The following is a 14,969-nucleotide window of genomic DNA, read 5'->3' on the forward strand; positions in this document are numbered from 1 at the left end:
CTGGACCAGCTCTATACCCTCTACAGGGTACTCGAGGGTTCATGGGAGTTTGCCAAACCGGTCCACATGTGTTTTGTGGACCTGGAGAAAGCATTCGACTGTGTCCCTCATGATGCCCTGTGGGGGGTGCTCCAGGAGTATGGAATCGGTGCCCCTTTACTAGGGGCCATCCGGTCTCTGTACAAGTGGAGCAGGAGTTTGGTTCGCATTGCCGGCACTAAGTCGGACCTGTTCCCGGTGCATGTTGGACTCCGGCAGGGCTGCCCTTTGTCACCGGTCCTGTTCATAACTTTTATGGACAGGATTTCTAGGCGCAGCCAAGGGCCAGAGGGGGTCTGGTTTGGGGACCAGAGGATTTCGTCTCTTCTTTTTGCAGATGACATGGTCCTGCTGGCCCCCTCTAGCCAAGACCTACAGCATGCACAGAGGCGGTTCGCAGCCGAGTGTGAAGCGGCTGGGATGAAGATCAGCTCTTCCAAGTCCGAGGCCATGGTTCTCGACCGGAAAAGGGTGGCTTGTCCTCTTCAGGTTGGAGGGGAGTTCCTGCCTCAAGTGGAGGAGTTTAAGCATCTCGGGGTCTTGTTCACGAGTGAGGGAAGAATGGAGCGGGATATCAACAGAAGGATCGGTGCGGCTGCCACAGTAATGGGGGCGCTGTGCCGGTCCGTTGTGGTGAAGAGAGAGCTGAGCCGAAAAGCGAAGCTCTTGATTTACCGGTCGGTCTACGTTCCTACCCTCACCTATGGCCATGAACTTTGGGTCATGACCGAAAGAACGAGATCCCAGATACAAGCGGCTGAAATGAGCTTCCTCCGTAGGGTCGCCGGGCACTCCTTTAGAGATAGGGTGAGGATCTCGGCCATCCGGGAGGGGCTCAGAGTAGAGCCGCTGCTCCTCCACATCGAGAGGAGCCAGTTGAGGTGGCTTGGGCATCTATACCGGATGCCTCCTGGACGCCTTCCTCGGGAGGTGTTCCAGGCACGTCCCACCAGGAGGAGGCCCAGGGGACGACCCAGGACACGCTGGAGGGACTATGTCTCTCGGCTGGCCTGGGAACACCTTGGGCTCCCCCTGGAGGAGCTGGAGGAGGTGTCTGGAGAGAGGGACGTCTGGGCGTCTCTGCTGAGTCTGCTGCCCCCGCGACCCGGTCCCGGCTAAAGCGGAAGACGACGAGTACGAATTCATATCATTTACTTTAGCTAAGTCTTTGCTTATTTTAATAATCTGATGCCAAACTACCTCCTACATGCACGGCTGTCTAGGCAAAAGTCTGTGGCCCTAATGTTCTCTCTGAAAGAGACACATTTTAAACATGAATGCATCAGTTGTTATGATTAAATGAGAGTTGGGATGTTCAAAATGTGACAAAGTGAGCCTCACAGCAGAGAAGGTTAAACCAGCTGGTGTTTATGTGTGTGTGTTTCTTTCACAGTCAAAACACAGGAATAATTGGTTATGGTTATTTGCTTTTGTCAGCAGTAGGTGTACGTGTGAGGGGTTCTCTGTTAGTTAGTTTGCAATGACATGTAATAAAACCCGTCCAGTGAGAACACATCTGCTTGTTTGGTAGCAGTTAAAATAATTTGAGAACCTGAACTATCAAACTGAAGATAAATGTTGCTTTGACAGTTTTGGAGTCTTGTTCTGCAGCTCAACAGGTCTGCCAAGAGGTTATGTTTTTGTCAGTGTGTGTTTGTCCGTCTGTCTGTTTGTTTGCAAATTATATCCAATTGTTACGAACACATTTGGATGAAATTTTCAGACAAGGTGCTTATTAAGACGAGGAACAGATGATTAGATTTTGGTGGTGATGCAGAGCACCATCTGGATCCAGGACTTTTTTGAAAGGTTTTTTGTCATTGCCAGATCCTGGTGCGACAACGTGGAATTCCCACATGGTTCCTCAACCTGTCAGCAGCTGACATACCGTGGCCAGAAGTCATCCAGAGTATAGCTCATCAGTATAGAAAAAAGCTGACATGCGTCAATAACCCTATTGCTTTGGCACTCTATGAGTGCTTTTCTAGTAATAAATAAAACATTAATAACCCTTGGATCACTGGAGTAAATGGGAATATGTCATAATTCTTTACAAACACTTAATTTGTGATCATGCTTGTGGCTCCCAATATATTAATTTACTTGTGCAAAGTCTAAGAATATGTAAAAAGTGGGAAGGAAAGAAAGAAAGCGAGCTGATGATATTATTGAACTCTGTACTTGTGGATTAAAGGAAAACACAATGTTCACCCTAGAAGAAGTAAAACGAAAGTCTCAAACGTGAATTCATAAGGCAGAGATTACACGTTGATCTTTCTAATAATCAGGAGAGAACCTGGAGACTCAGGAGAAACGTTGCCTTAGAGGCAGTAATCTGCCACCTTACCCAGGAAGTTAAACCTTTGCTGTAAATCAACACAGTGGTGGACGACTGCCTATTACGATTCAAAAGGTGAGTTCTGCTCCAGTTCTAAACAGTGTTTTTGCTTTGATGTGCACAGGTGTGTGGCAGCACATTTCTCCCAACAACTGTCACCTGACCATTTTAAAAAGCAGCTAAAAGTCTCACTTTTCTAAACATGATCTATCCATGTTTTACCTGGGAAGGTTTAACTGCACTAAAAAATGTAGATCTTTAAATGTTTACAATTAGTTACAGCCTTTGAACTATATACAGATTGTTTTTTCACAAACAAATGTTTGGTCCTAAAAAAACACTTCCAGCTAATACTGCACAAGTTATAGATGAAAGGGTATGGGGTATTACAGTCTGTTACGCTCTTACACTAAGAAGAAACAAATCACAGCTGCAGCTAACTATCATGGGTAGACATGCAGGAGTAATGTTTGGAGAAAATGATTTTAATGATGTAATTTGAGGACATCAGCAGACATATATAGACGGATAATGTTTAAAAAAAAAAAACAATTGAGAGAACAACTGAGAGATCTAATGCCCTCAAGAAACATTGCAGTTGCCTCAGTGGTCTGGCTGCTGACTCTGCTCAAGCTATCTGTCGTCATGTTTCATTAACTGTGCTGTGGCCTCATCTCTCAGCATTTGGTTGTTTGTTGTAGATTTCAAAGGCACAAGACAGAGATGGTTATTGGTGGGTGAAGAAAAATGTGGCTTCTTATTTTCATGTCTCTCGTGTTTTCTGCAAGCTGAGTTTTGGGAAAAGTAGGCATGCTCACTCTTTCCCTTGCTGTATTGTCAAAAAGCGGTAACAAATCCATTAAATATATTCCCATTGAAAGGGTATTTTTTCACTTTACAACAATAGGACGTTGTGCTCAGCAGTTCCAGATGGCACCTATTACCCATTTATGGGAATGGTGTTTCTGTGCTAGAAAGGTGTAGCTCCTAAGGCTCTTTTTATTACAGATAAGTGTGTTTTAAAATGAAATATATTTGCATAAAACATGGAAAGATTCATTATAATTTAAGATATTACAGTTTTCTAGCTCCAAAATTGATATTGCCTAAACAAAAATTTCAAGTATCAAGGTGTCAAATATTGAGTATCCAAGAGTAAATTATCATCCATCAGCAGATAAATTGCTGCTACCAAATTGAAGTAATCTCTTTAGATAGGGAGAACTACTTTTCCTCCTCAGTCTGGTGCAAAATCTACTCCCTTCTAAATCACCCGAAGCTGGTTAAATTAAGTTTACAAGATTAGAGAAGGATTATGAGCACCTTCATAAAGATCCTGCACATCACAATTTATCCCTGAAACGAATTCTGCTGCAAAACAGTCTTCAAATGAACCCACTCTGACAGCTAGTTCTCAGCCAACAACCTCTCTGATCCATCCCTAACCAATAAGAAGAGGAGAGTCTTCTACTACACCAGTTGCCCCATCTGCTGAGCAGAATCCTACCACTGATATACTGACCATGACAAACCATTTAAAAATGTTTTTCCTCCCATAATATCACATTTATCCTGTGCAATTCAACTGGAAAACCAACAAAATTGTACACATTCTTAAACCATTCTTGATCATGATTGTGGCAACATTTTGGTCAAAACAGACTAGCTTTAACTAGCTTCCAATTTCACCAAATAAACTACAAAAACTTAGAAGAAATCGTACAGCAACTAAGCTCTTCTTCCTGCTGTCTCGATTTTTTACCCACAGCTTTCCTTAAGAAAGCTTTGCCTGTAATAACATCTGATTTAACTCAAATAATAAACACGTCCCTTTTGTCAGGTGTTTTCCCCCAGTCCCTGAAAACAGCAATTATCAAACCTCTATTGAAAAAGAACAACTTGGACAAGCTGCTACTACAGAACTACAGGCCTATATCAAACCTCCCCTTCATCAGTAAGATTATTGAAAAGCTGTGTTTCAGCAGTTAAATAACTTCTTAACAACGCCCCACCGCTTCGATGTCTTCAGGTCAGCCTTCCTGCTCACCACAGTACAGACTGCTCTTGTCAAGGTGTTCAATGACATCCGTATAAATGCAGACTGTGGAAGAACCACAGTGCTGGTATTATTGGACCTTAGTGCAGCATTTGACACTGTTGATCACTCCATTTTATTAGAGCGCCTGGAAAACTGGGTCGGCCTTTCTGGTACAGCACTCAGTTGGTTTAAATCCTACTTGAAGGACAGGGACTTTTTGCGTCAGTAGGTAACTTTACATCAGAGACCACAAAAATCCCATGTGGCGTTCCCCAAGGGTCCATCTTAGGACCCCTTATATTCAATATCTACATGCTCCCCCTAACTCACATTTTAATGAACAACAATGTAAGTTATCATAACTATGCAGACGATACACAGCTATACGTCACGAAGTCACCAGGTGACCATGAAGCCATTCAAGCGCTGGGTAAATGCTTAGAAGAAATCAATGCATGGATGGGTCAAACATTTCTTCAGCTGAATCAAGACAAAACTGAAGTAATAATCTTTGGACCAAACGAAGAGCGTTTAAAAGTTAGCACACAGCTTCAGTTAATACAGCTAGAAACCACCAGTCAGGCTCTAAACCTGGGTGTAGTGATGGACTCAGACCTGAGCCTTCAGAGGCACATAAAGACAGTAACAAGGTCAGCCTTCTATCACTTAAAGAACATCTACAGAATTAAAGGACTAATGTCTCAGCAGGACCTTGAAAAACTAATTCATGCGTTCATCTTTAGTAGAATAGATTACTGCAACAGTGTCTTCACAGGTCTGCCTAAAAAGTAGATCAGACAGCTGCAGTTGATCCAGAACGCTGCTGCCCGCGTCCTCACTATAACTAAGAAAGTGGAGCACATCACCCCAGTTCTAAAGTCCCTACACTGGTTCCCTGTAGCTCAGAGAATAGAGTTTAAAATACTTCTGTTAGTCTATAAATCACAGAATGGCTTAGCAACAAAATACATTACAGACTTGTTGTCAGTGGATCAACCACCCAGACCTCTGAGGTCATCTCGCTCAAATCTACTTTGCACACCCAGAACCAGAAACAAACATGGAGAAGCAGCTTTTAGTTCTTATGCTCCACTAATCTGGAATAAACTCCCAGAAAAGTGTAAAAGCACCGAAAACCTAAGTTGCTTTAAATTCAATTCAATTCAATTCAGTTTTATTTATATAGCACGAATTCACAACACATGTTGTCTCAAGGCACTTCACAACAGTCAGGTACATACATTCCAATTAATCCTAACAATTGAACAGTGCAGTCGGAGTTAGCTTTTTATTCAAATTGGATAAAACGTTTTTCTATCAAAGGAAACCCAGCAGATTGCATCCAGTCAGTGACTTGCAGCATTCCCTCCTCCTGGATGAGCATATAGAGACAGTGGACAGTCACTGGCGTTGACTTTGCAGCAATCCCTCATACTGAGCATGCATGTAGCGACAGTGGAGAGGAAAAACTCCCTTTTAACAGGAAGAAACCTCCAGCAGAACCAGGCTCAGTGTGAGCGGCCATCTGCCACGACCGTCTGGGGGTTTGAGAGAACAGAGCAGAGACACAAAAAGAACAAAGAAGCACTGATCCAGGAGTACTTTCTATGGGAAGGAAAAGTAAATGTTAATGGATGTAGCTCCTTTAGTCGTTTCACCTAGAAAGAAAGAACAGATAAACTCTGAGCCAGTTTTCAAGGTTAGAGTCTGAAAGAGAGCACATAGAGTTTGTTACAGTAAAAGCTCAGTCAATCACCATGTCTAGGAGAGAGAAAGTGTTAAACACTAAAAGACAGGGCTATGTGGATCATCGGTAGAGGGTGAGCATTAAGTTGTTGCCAGCAGAAGCTCGGACAATTCCCCTCTCCAGAAAGGTGTCACAGGTAGACACAGAGCCAGGCCAGGTGTAGCTTCTAGGAAGAAAAAAGAGAGAACAAGGTTAAAAGCTGAAATAACAGCAAACAATGCAAAATTGGAGAGTAGTGTGAGAATGTAGCGAAGAGGGTGAAAGTGGTCGTTAAGTCCTACAGCAGCCTAAGCCTATAGCAGCATAACTACACAGATAGTTTCAGTTCAGATTATTTAGTTAAATGGCGCTTATTTACAACAATGTCGTCTTAAGGCACCTCACAAAGGGTCCCACTGATGGTCATTGTTATACTAAAAACCACAATGATTGGGATACCTCTCTCTGTCAGACTGATCACAACCATTGGAAAAGAGAAGGGGTCATACAGGTAGCAGAAATGGAGGGTGTGTTTGCACCTCAACCATAACTGAGCTGGTTTAGGCTAAACCTGACTCCCCCTTACTCCATCCAACAGGGAGGGAGGAAGACGGAGGTAAAAAATAAGGAAGATAGCTCAGGATAAACTAAGCCACTCTAACTATAAGCTTTATCAAAAAGGAAAGTTTTAAGCCTAGCCTTAAAAGTAGACATGGTGTCTGCCTCACGGACTAAAGCTGTGAGCTGGTTCCACAGGAGAGGAGCCTGATAACTAAAGGATCTGCCTCCCATTCTACTTCTAGAGACTCTAGGAACCACCAATAAACCTGCAGTCTGAGAACGAAGTGCTCTGTTAAATCAAGATTAAACACCTATTGGTTAGAGTGGCCTTTGACTGTGCCATCTAAACATTATTAGTTACGTTTTCAGTCCAATTTTCCTTTAATTTTCTTATCCATCATTCTATTCTCTTTATTTTATTATTATTATTTTTTAATTACCTCTGTTGTTTGAGTGCCTTGTTGCTGAAAAGCGCTATATAAATAAACTTGACTTGACTTGACTTTAAGAATTGTTCATAATTATATCCATTCTGACAAAAAAAGCTGTTTTATCTGGAAAAGTAACATCAGATAATGATACTGCCGTCACCATGCTTCACCATGGGGAATGGTGGTATTTTGTTGATACGAATTCTTGTTTCTGGGTCGTCTTTTCATTCTTTTTGGAGAAATGTCCAGCTTTTGCAATGCCCCTGCTGTCCCATGTTTTCCCCAGGACTATCTTTACTGTGCCATGGTGTACATTTTAAAGGGGGGATTTTTTATACTCTATGTCTGACTGATACCTTTGTACAAGCAGATCATGTTGATTATCAGTGCTTCTTCTACATATTATGGCTTTAATTGTATGAATTGTATGAATGCTAATAAACACAAATCTGGAAAATCATACTTGTACAGCTGAATTTCAGTGGAGGTTGATCAGACCCGTTATAGCTGGTGGCCGGTGGCAACTAGAAAAGACTGAACACTGAAATTGAATCAATGCCTTCACAAAGTTTTAGTTTAAGGATTTGCACACTTTTGCAATCAGGTTAATGCATGTTTTTAATGTTTTATCCCCTCCTAAAAAATTTGTGTGTTTTGCTGAATTGTACGGGTAACGGAAAATTTTTAAAAGGGATTCATCGTGGTGAGTCGTATTCCTACTGTTTTAATTTTCCAACCCTTGACTCCCTTATTTACATCATCAGACTTTGAGCAGCCGATCCCTGATGACCGTTACCATGGCATCTACTTTGCAATGCTGTTGGCAGGAGTGGGTTTCCTGCTTCCCTACAACAGCTTCATCACTGATGTCGACTACCTGCATCACAAGTTTCAGGGTATGAAAACCTGCACCCCTTAAAGAATGCACAAACACGCCTTTGGCTTCTACAACCGCAGAAGTTAAACCTTTCTTGTGTGTTTCAGGAACGTCCATAGTGTTCGACATGAGTCTGACGTATATAGTAGTTGCTCTGTTGGCTGTGATCCTCAACAATGTGCTGGTGGAGAGGCTCAGTATGCACACCAGGATTACTGTGGGTAAGCCCAAACGTTAACTGTTAACAAAGGTTCCTCAGGGGTTATGAGGGTGATATGTAGACACTTTGCCATCTATTTTGGTATTTCAAGATTTTAACCAATTTTTGTCATTTAAAGTTGCTAAAACATTTCCCAGAGCACTAAACAAAAATTTTGAAAACTGCAAAATTATTTATCAAATTACCCTAAAAAAACTCCTTCAGGTCTATGATGTCTATAAGTTATTCCGTAACTGTGATTTTGGAGATAGGTACAGGAATGTAAAGGCTCCTCAGTACCAGAAATAAAAGGAGAATTAAAGTGTCTCTGTAATGATTTTCACTCAGTGCATGTGAGCGCATTCTTTGTAACTCAAAATAGCTCGACTTGCACCCTTGAGGGAGTAACTTTTGACGTGTGTTGTTAGCTTGGGAGTCTTTTCCCACAGTTAATAAATTCACAGCACTGCAATGAGATCATACTCAAGCAAAGGTAATAATGTTCCTCAAGATGACCTTGTCATGTGAGTCTACAATGATACAGTAACATCATAGACCAAAGCAGTGACATTTAGGAATCAGCCATCTGCCCTTCCCATCCTCTACAGGTTACATCTTGGCCCTGGGGCCCCTCATCTTTGTCAGTGTGTTTGACGTCTGGTTGGAAAAGTTCACCACCAAGGAGGCTTACGTCATCAACCTGTTGTCAGTGGGAGTGGTGGCATTCGGATGCACAGGTAGACTATTTCTAACATTAAACAGCTTTTAAAGGTTATCTAATTAAAAAGCACATATCACATATATTTAAAACACTATGACGTAATTTTGAGGTTACGGTAATTAAGAAAAATGTTAAGATGAGTGAAAATCAATGAAACCCAGTCAGAAAGGCAAATGTAAAAACAAAATAAATATTTTCAACGAAAGCACTAAAAAAGCAAGGCAGTATGTGAGGCACAAGGAAGCAAATAAAAAGAACAAACAAGAGAATCTGACAAGGATCAGTGGCCACATTGTAACATAAACACTGTAGAAAGCAAGGACAAACAAAAGAACAATGTGGTAATTACCAAAATAAATCCAGGAGGATGGGAGAGTAGAAAGCAAGACTGACTGAGAGAAACAGGCAAACATACTGGAAATAAAACACCCAAATGTAAAATCCACATCACCCTACTGAAAGTGTGTCGCGCATTTTAATGACTGTTAAAATCTCCACATTTCTACACATCTGATACTCTAGCAAATGTAATATGATGTCCAGCTAAGCAGGGTACCTCAGATTTCTTTGGGCATCAAAAAGTCCACTCTATGAACGTAGGAACTTATGCTGGGGACACACTACATGATTTCCACAGTCGTCGCAGATAATGAACATTGCCTGAAACAAAAGCTTAACAACTGACACTTAACATAGCTGAAGGATCACAGACTACAGGATTTTTCAGATTAGCCAACAGAGCACATCAAACCCTTGTGGGAACTCTTCCGAGGGTGACAGTTTGGAGACACAGATATACCAGTAAGTGGCAGTAACAGAATATATTTTCAGAAGTCAGACAAGTGATATTTCTAAATGCCACAGCCCCCCAAAACACTGCATGATTGTAATTAGTTAGTTAATAGTTTCAATGATGCCAATTGTTTTTGTACATTTATGTTCATAATGTTGTATAGTTACAAATAAAGTAAAAAGAAGTAAGCTCCCAGCTGTTGTCATGTCTCAGCCTCCACTTTCATTGGCTGAGAAACGTGTGTTTGCATTTGGGATGGTGATCTGTTTACACTACCAGACTACGTCCAAATCAGCCTCAAAGGATTTAAACGTGTTTCTTCGACTGTGACTGAGGTTGGGGTCGAGTCAATTCACCTCAAACACTTGCAGACTCCAGTCTTACCCCTATCTCACACTAACAGATTTTTGTGCCTTATCGCAACTAGCGCAAACTGAGACAGACTTTCCCTGACTCGGAATTGGGGGTAAAATCGGGCAAAAAAAATGTGCAGTGTGCAATATACTCCACTGTAACAGAACATTTACATGTGTTGCTCAAATGTCGTAGCAATAACACCCTTACATATTCTCATGCTATGCCAACGCCCCATCTACACCAACTTCTACCCTGACCTCGTCGTGCCAAATGCTTGGAGTGGCTCCAACATTGGGGCAGCCCCACCTATTTTAACAATAATTTAGCAAATAATTATTAGACCAAGTAATTATTTGATCACTTGGGGGCACCAACAGACTCATATTATTTAGCCAAAGATGGTAAGATGATTAATAAGTATGGAAGAAAAAATAACGAGATGTGATGCCACAGTAAAACTAACCAACTCTGTGGTTATGCGGTAGCATCCTGTCAATCTGACACACTTCATGCTAATACACGTGCACTATATGGAACAGGGCCTCAACATGACCAACATGCATGTGCTTCATTTCTTTCTTGTTTAGTTGCATTTAATATGTCTTTGTATAAATTCTTTACATACATGGCAACAGTGTTGCACTTTCACATTAAAACAAATAAAAAACATCTAGATTTATATGTTTGAGAATAAGGGACTTTTCTGTGTCTAGCATCTTTTACAAGAACCTTATCTGCTCTCAAGGAAATAATCTCCAGTCATTTTCTGTGAGCTGTGGCTTTTATTCTGCATTTACATTTAATTAGTGACAGTGGCACATCAAGCAGTCAATTTCAATATAGTTCAATTCAGATTATTTTGTAACATTTTTCAACAAATGTCTTTTCCAGGTACTCTACAAGACAAACAGATTAGGTTCATATACTAAAACATATAATCAAATCATTTTAATTATATAGATAGATTATTATATTACATACATTCCAATTTGATCCATTGCAGCCAAAATCAGCTTGTTTTGCCAGTTGGGTAAAAGATTGTAATCTAAGGATGCTCAGCCATTTACATTGAGAAACTGACGTTGCAGCAATACTTCATATTGAACATGCATTTGCCCACAATGGATAGGAATGACTCCCTTGTTGCAGGAAAAAACCTCCAGCAACACTACTTAGTGTGAACGACCATCTGTCGCAATCAACTCTGTGTTTAAGAATAGAGTAGACATACAAATATCCTTGAAGCCCTGGTCCAGGAGTACTTTCTATGTTGAAGAAAAAGTAAAGAATTAATGACAGCATTAGCTCTTCAATGGCTTCATCTATGAGAGTTAGACATAATAACATCTTAAGTGATCACATGGAGATAAACTAACTGTATAGTCTGAAATTGTACAGAATATAGTTAAATTAGACAGAATGTAATTAAATATGAATATTTATGTCTTTGAAACAATCAGCTGACTAACACCAAACTATGGGGAAATTATGATTTCATCTTTCTGACTCCAATACAGAGAACCAGCTTCCTCTGTTATACTTATTGTGAGCTTTTGGGCCTAATCTCGTCACAATTTAAGTACTGGAGATCTTTTCTAAAATGAAAGAAGAATAATGACTCCATAAATTGTGTTGTCACAGCTTTAGGTCTTTGTTTCCATTGATAACCACTTCCCTCTCCCTCCCCCAGTGCAGCAGTCCAGTTTCTATGGTTACATGGGGATGCTGCCCAAGAGGTATACTCAGGGGGTGATGACTGGAGAAAGTAAGTACTCTAAGAAAAAATATTTGTGTTCACCTTCCTCTTGTTTGAGCCTTGTTCTGTATTCAAACCTTTAGGCACAGCTGGAGTGATCATCTCACTGTCTCGCATCTTCACCAAGCTGCTGATCCCTGACGAGAAGAAGAACACCCTGATCTTCTTCCTCATCTCCATCAGCATGGAGATGCTATGCTTTCTGCTTCACCTTGTCGTCCGACGCTCATTCTTTGTCCGGTACTACACCAGCCACGCCCAGGGCAAAGGTCCGGTCAAATGTCATGATCCACGAGAGACCGGCACAGGATACAGGGTCCATCATGACGTCACAGCAGAGGAAGTAATATTTGTAAGTTTGTCAACTGTTTTCTGACAGCAGCTTTGCAAAAGCACTGATTTAACTTAAACGTTGTCTCATTTCGTTCCATTACAACCACAAACTTGGATGGATTTAATTGGGAATTTATGTGATAGACCAACACAAAGCAGGAAGAACTGTGAAGTGGAAGAAAAATAATAAAAGGTTTGCAAAAATAATAATCTGAACAGTGTGTTGCACATTTGCATTCACTCTATCTCAATCCTTGGTTTGTGGATTAACCTTTCAGTCCAGTTACAGCAGCAAATCTTTTTGGGGTATGTCACTACCAGCTTTGAACATATGTAATTGAACCCTTTACCCATTCTTTTTTACTAAGTAGCAAAAGCTCACTCAGATTGGCTGGATGGAGATGGTTTGTAAACATCGATTTTCCCGTCCTGTCACAGATTCTCAGCTTGATTTAGGTCTGGACTTTGACTAGGCCATTCTAATGCATAAATACGCTTTGATTTAAACCAATCCATTGTAGCTCTGGCTGCTCATTTAGTCATTGTCCTGCTGGAAGGTGAACCACTAACCGAAGTCTCAAACCTTTCACAGGTTTAAGTTGTATTTTGCATTGAGGCCGAGTTGTGCATAGTTAAAATGGGCCGCTTTCCTGCTTCTCTGATTAATCTTTTCCTATTAAGGCCTCATAGTTTAGGTTGTCTCTGTATATTCCCAGCCGTGCAAGACAGGTGGAACCGGTGCTCTAAGAGATGTTTTTGTAGGATTTAATTTTGTTTTATGACCTAACCTAACAACGTTTCTCCATTTCTGCCATTCGTCTTTATAATACTGGTTGAATCACTAGTGTTTTCTGACAAACCTCTGTGGCCTTCAGAGAACACCTCAATTTATGCCATTGGTGGTTCTTAAATCAATGGTGCCCTGGGCAAGCCCCTCCTTCTGCTGCCCCCCGCAGAACCAAATACCAACCCAGGCCCATGATGAAGCTCAGTCATTTTTTATGTAACTTCCCAGGTATGACCAGTCTATATTTTGTGCTTTTAACCTTGTTTAAATTAGAAGTGTTGTTAATGCCTTGAACACATTGTAATTGCTCTTTTTTATGTTTTTACAATAAAATAAAAGTTTCACATATCTCATATTGTGTTTTACACAATGTCGTTTTCATTTAGAATACTAATGATGAAATATGAGCAGTGTAAAGAGATCAGATTGTAATCCTAAACTCCATTAAAAAACACAGAAATAACCCTTTAATATACACTCACCAGCCACTTTATTAGATACACCTTGCTAGTACCGGGTTGGACCCCCTTTTGCCTTCAGAACTGCCTTAATCCTTCGTGGCATAGACTCAACAAGGTACTGGAAACATTCCTCAGAGAGTTTGGTCCATATTGACATGATAGCATCACACAGATGCTGCAGATTTGTCGGCTGCATCCATGATGCGAATCTCCTGTTCCACCACATTCCAAAGATGCTCTATTGGATTGAGATCTGGTGACTGTGGAGACCATTTGAGTCCAGTGAACTCATTGTCATGTTCAAGAAACCAGTCTGAGATGATTCGTGCTTTATGACATGGCACGTTATCCTTCTGGATGTAACCATCAGAAGATGGGTACACTGTGGTCATAAATTGATGCACATGGTCAGCAACAATACTCATGTAGGCTGTGGCGTTGACACGATGCTCAATTGGTACTAAGGGCCCCAAAGTGTGCCAAAAAAATATCCCCCACACCATTACACCACCACCACCAGCCTGAACCATTGATACAAGGCAGGATGGATCCATACTTTCATGTTGTTGATGCCAAATTCTGACCCTACCATCCGAATGTCGTAGCAGAAATCGAGACTCATCAAACCAGGCAACATTTTTCCAATCTTCTATTGTCCAGTTTTGGTGAACCTTGTACCCTCAGTTTCCTGTTCTTAGCTGACAGGAGTGGCACCCGGTGTGGTCTTCTGCTGCTGTAGCCCATCCGCCTCAAGGTTTGACGTGTTGTGCGTTCAGAGATATTCTTCTGTATGCCTTGGTTGTAACGAGTGGTTATTTGAGTTACTGTTGCCTTTCTATTAGCTCAAATCAGTCTGGCCATTCTCCTCTGACCTCTGGCATCAACAAGTCATTTGCGCCCACAGAACTGCTGCTCACTGGATATTTTCTCTTTTTCAGACCATTCTCTGTAAACCCTAGAGATGGTAGTGCGTGAAAATCCCAGTAGATCAGCAGTTTTTAAAATACTCAGACCAGCCCGTCTGTCACCAACAACGTTCAACTTTCTTCCCAATTCTGATGCTCGGTTTGAACTACAGCATGACATTTTGACCATGTCTACATGTCTTATTGCATTGAGTTGCTGCCATGTGATTGACTGATTAGAAATTTGTGTTAATGAGCAGTTGGAAAGGTGTACCTAATAAAGTGGCCAGTGAGTGTAGCACCACATTGTATGATGTGAATTAGCCACTCATGCCACACTGTAAGGCAAGGTTTTTCTACAGTATCTGCATTGTATACACAACAGCATGTGCGCATTTCTATTGACTGGACATGCAAATACAAAAAATATGGATCAGGTTATGTACAGGAGGCACACTACAAATACGCTCCACATGTTTCAGATTTATTTTTTGGGAAAAAAAGATGTTTAAAAACCATAATTTTCCTTCCAGTTTACAATTATGTTGTGCTTTCGGTTTGTCTGTCACTCTCTGTAGAATACACTGAGGTTTGCAGTTGTGACAAATTATGAAAAAGCTAAAGGGGTGTGAATACTTTTGCAAGGC

General features: G+C 41.1%; 1 protein-coding gene across 1 annotated transcript in view; it reads left to right on the forward strand.

The window, feature by feature from the left end:
• The window catches only part of LOC124863073 (equilibrative nucleoside transporter 4-like), a 31,077-nt gene that overhangs the window by 2,185 nt on the left and 13,923 nt on the right, over nucleotides 1-14,969 (forward strand). The window contains exons 2-6 of the mRNA XM_047357325.1: nucleotides 7,820-8,029; nucleotides 8,118-8,231; nucleotides 8,818-8,946; nucleotides 11,771-11,845; nucleotides 11,920-12,188. Of these exons, the coding sequence (XP_047213281.1) occupies nucleotides 7,820-8,029; nucleotides 8,118-8,231; nucleotides 8,818-8,946; nucleotides 11,771-11,845; nucleotides 11,920-12,188 (797 nt within the window). The remainder of the gene's footprint in view (nucleotides 1-7,819; nucleotides 8,030-8,117; nucleotides 8,232-8,817; nucleotides 8,947-11,770; nucleotides 11,846-11,919; nucleotides 12,189-14,969) is intronic.

Source organism: Girardinichthys multiradiatus, chromosome X, assembly GCF_021462225.1.
Source record: "Girardinichthys multiradiatus isolate DD_20200921_A chromosome X, DD_fGirMul_XY1, whole genome shotgun sequence".
NCBI classification, from domain to species: Eukaryota; Metazoa; Chordata; class Actinopteri; order Cyprinodontiformes; family Goodeidae; genus Girardinichthys; species Girardinichthys multiradiatus.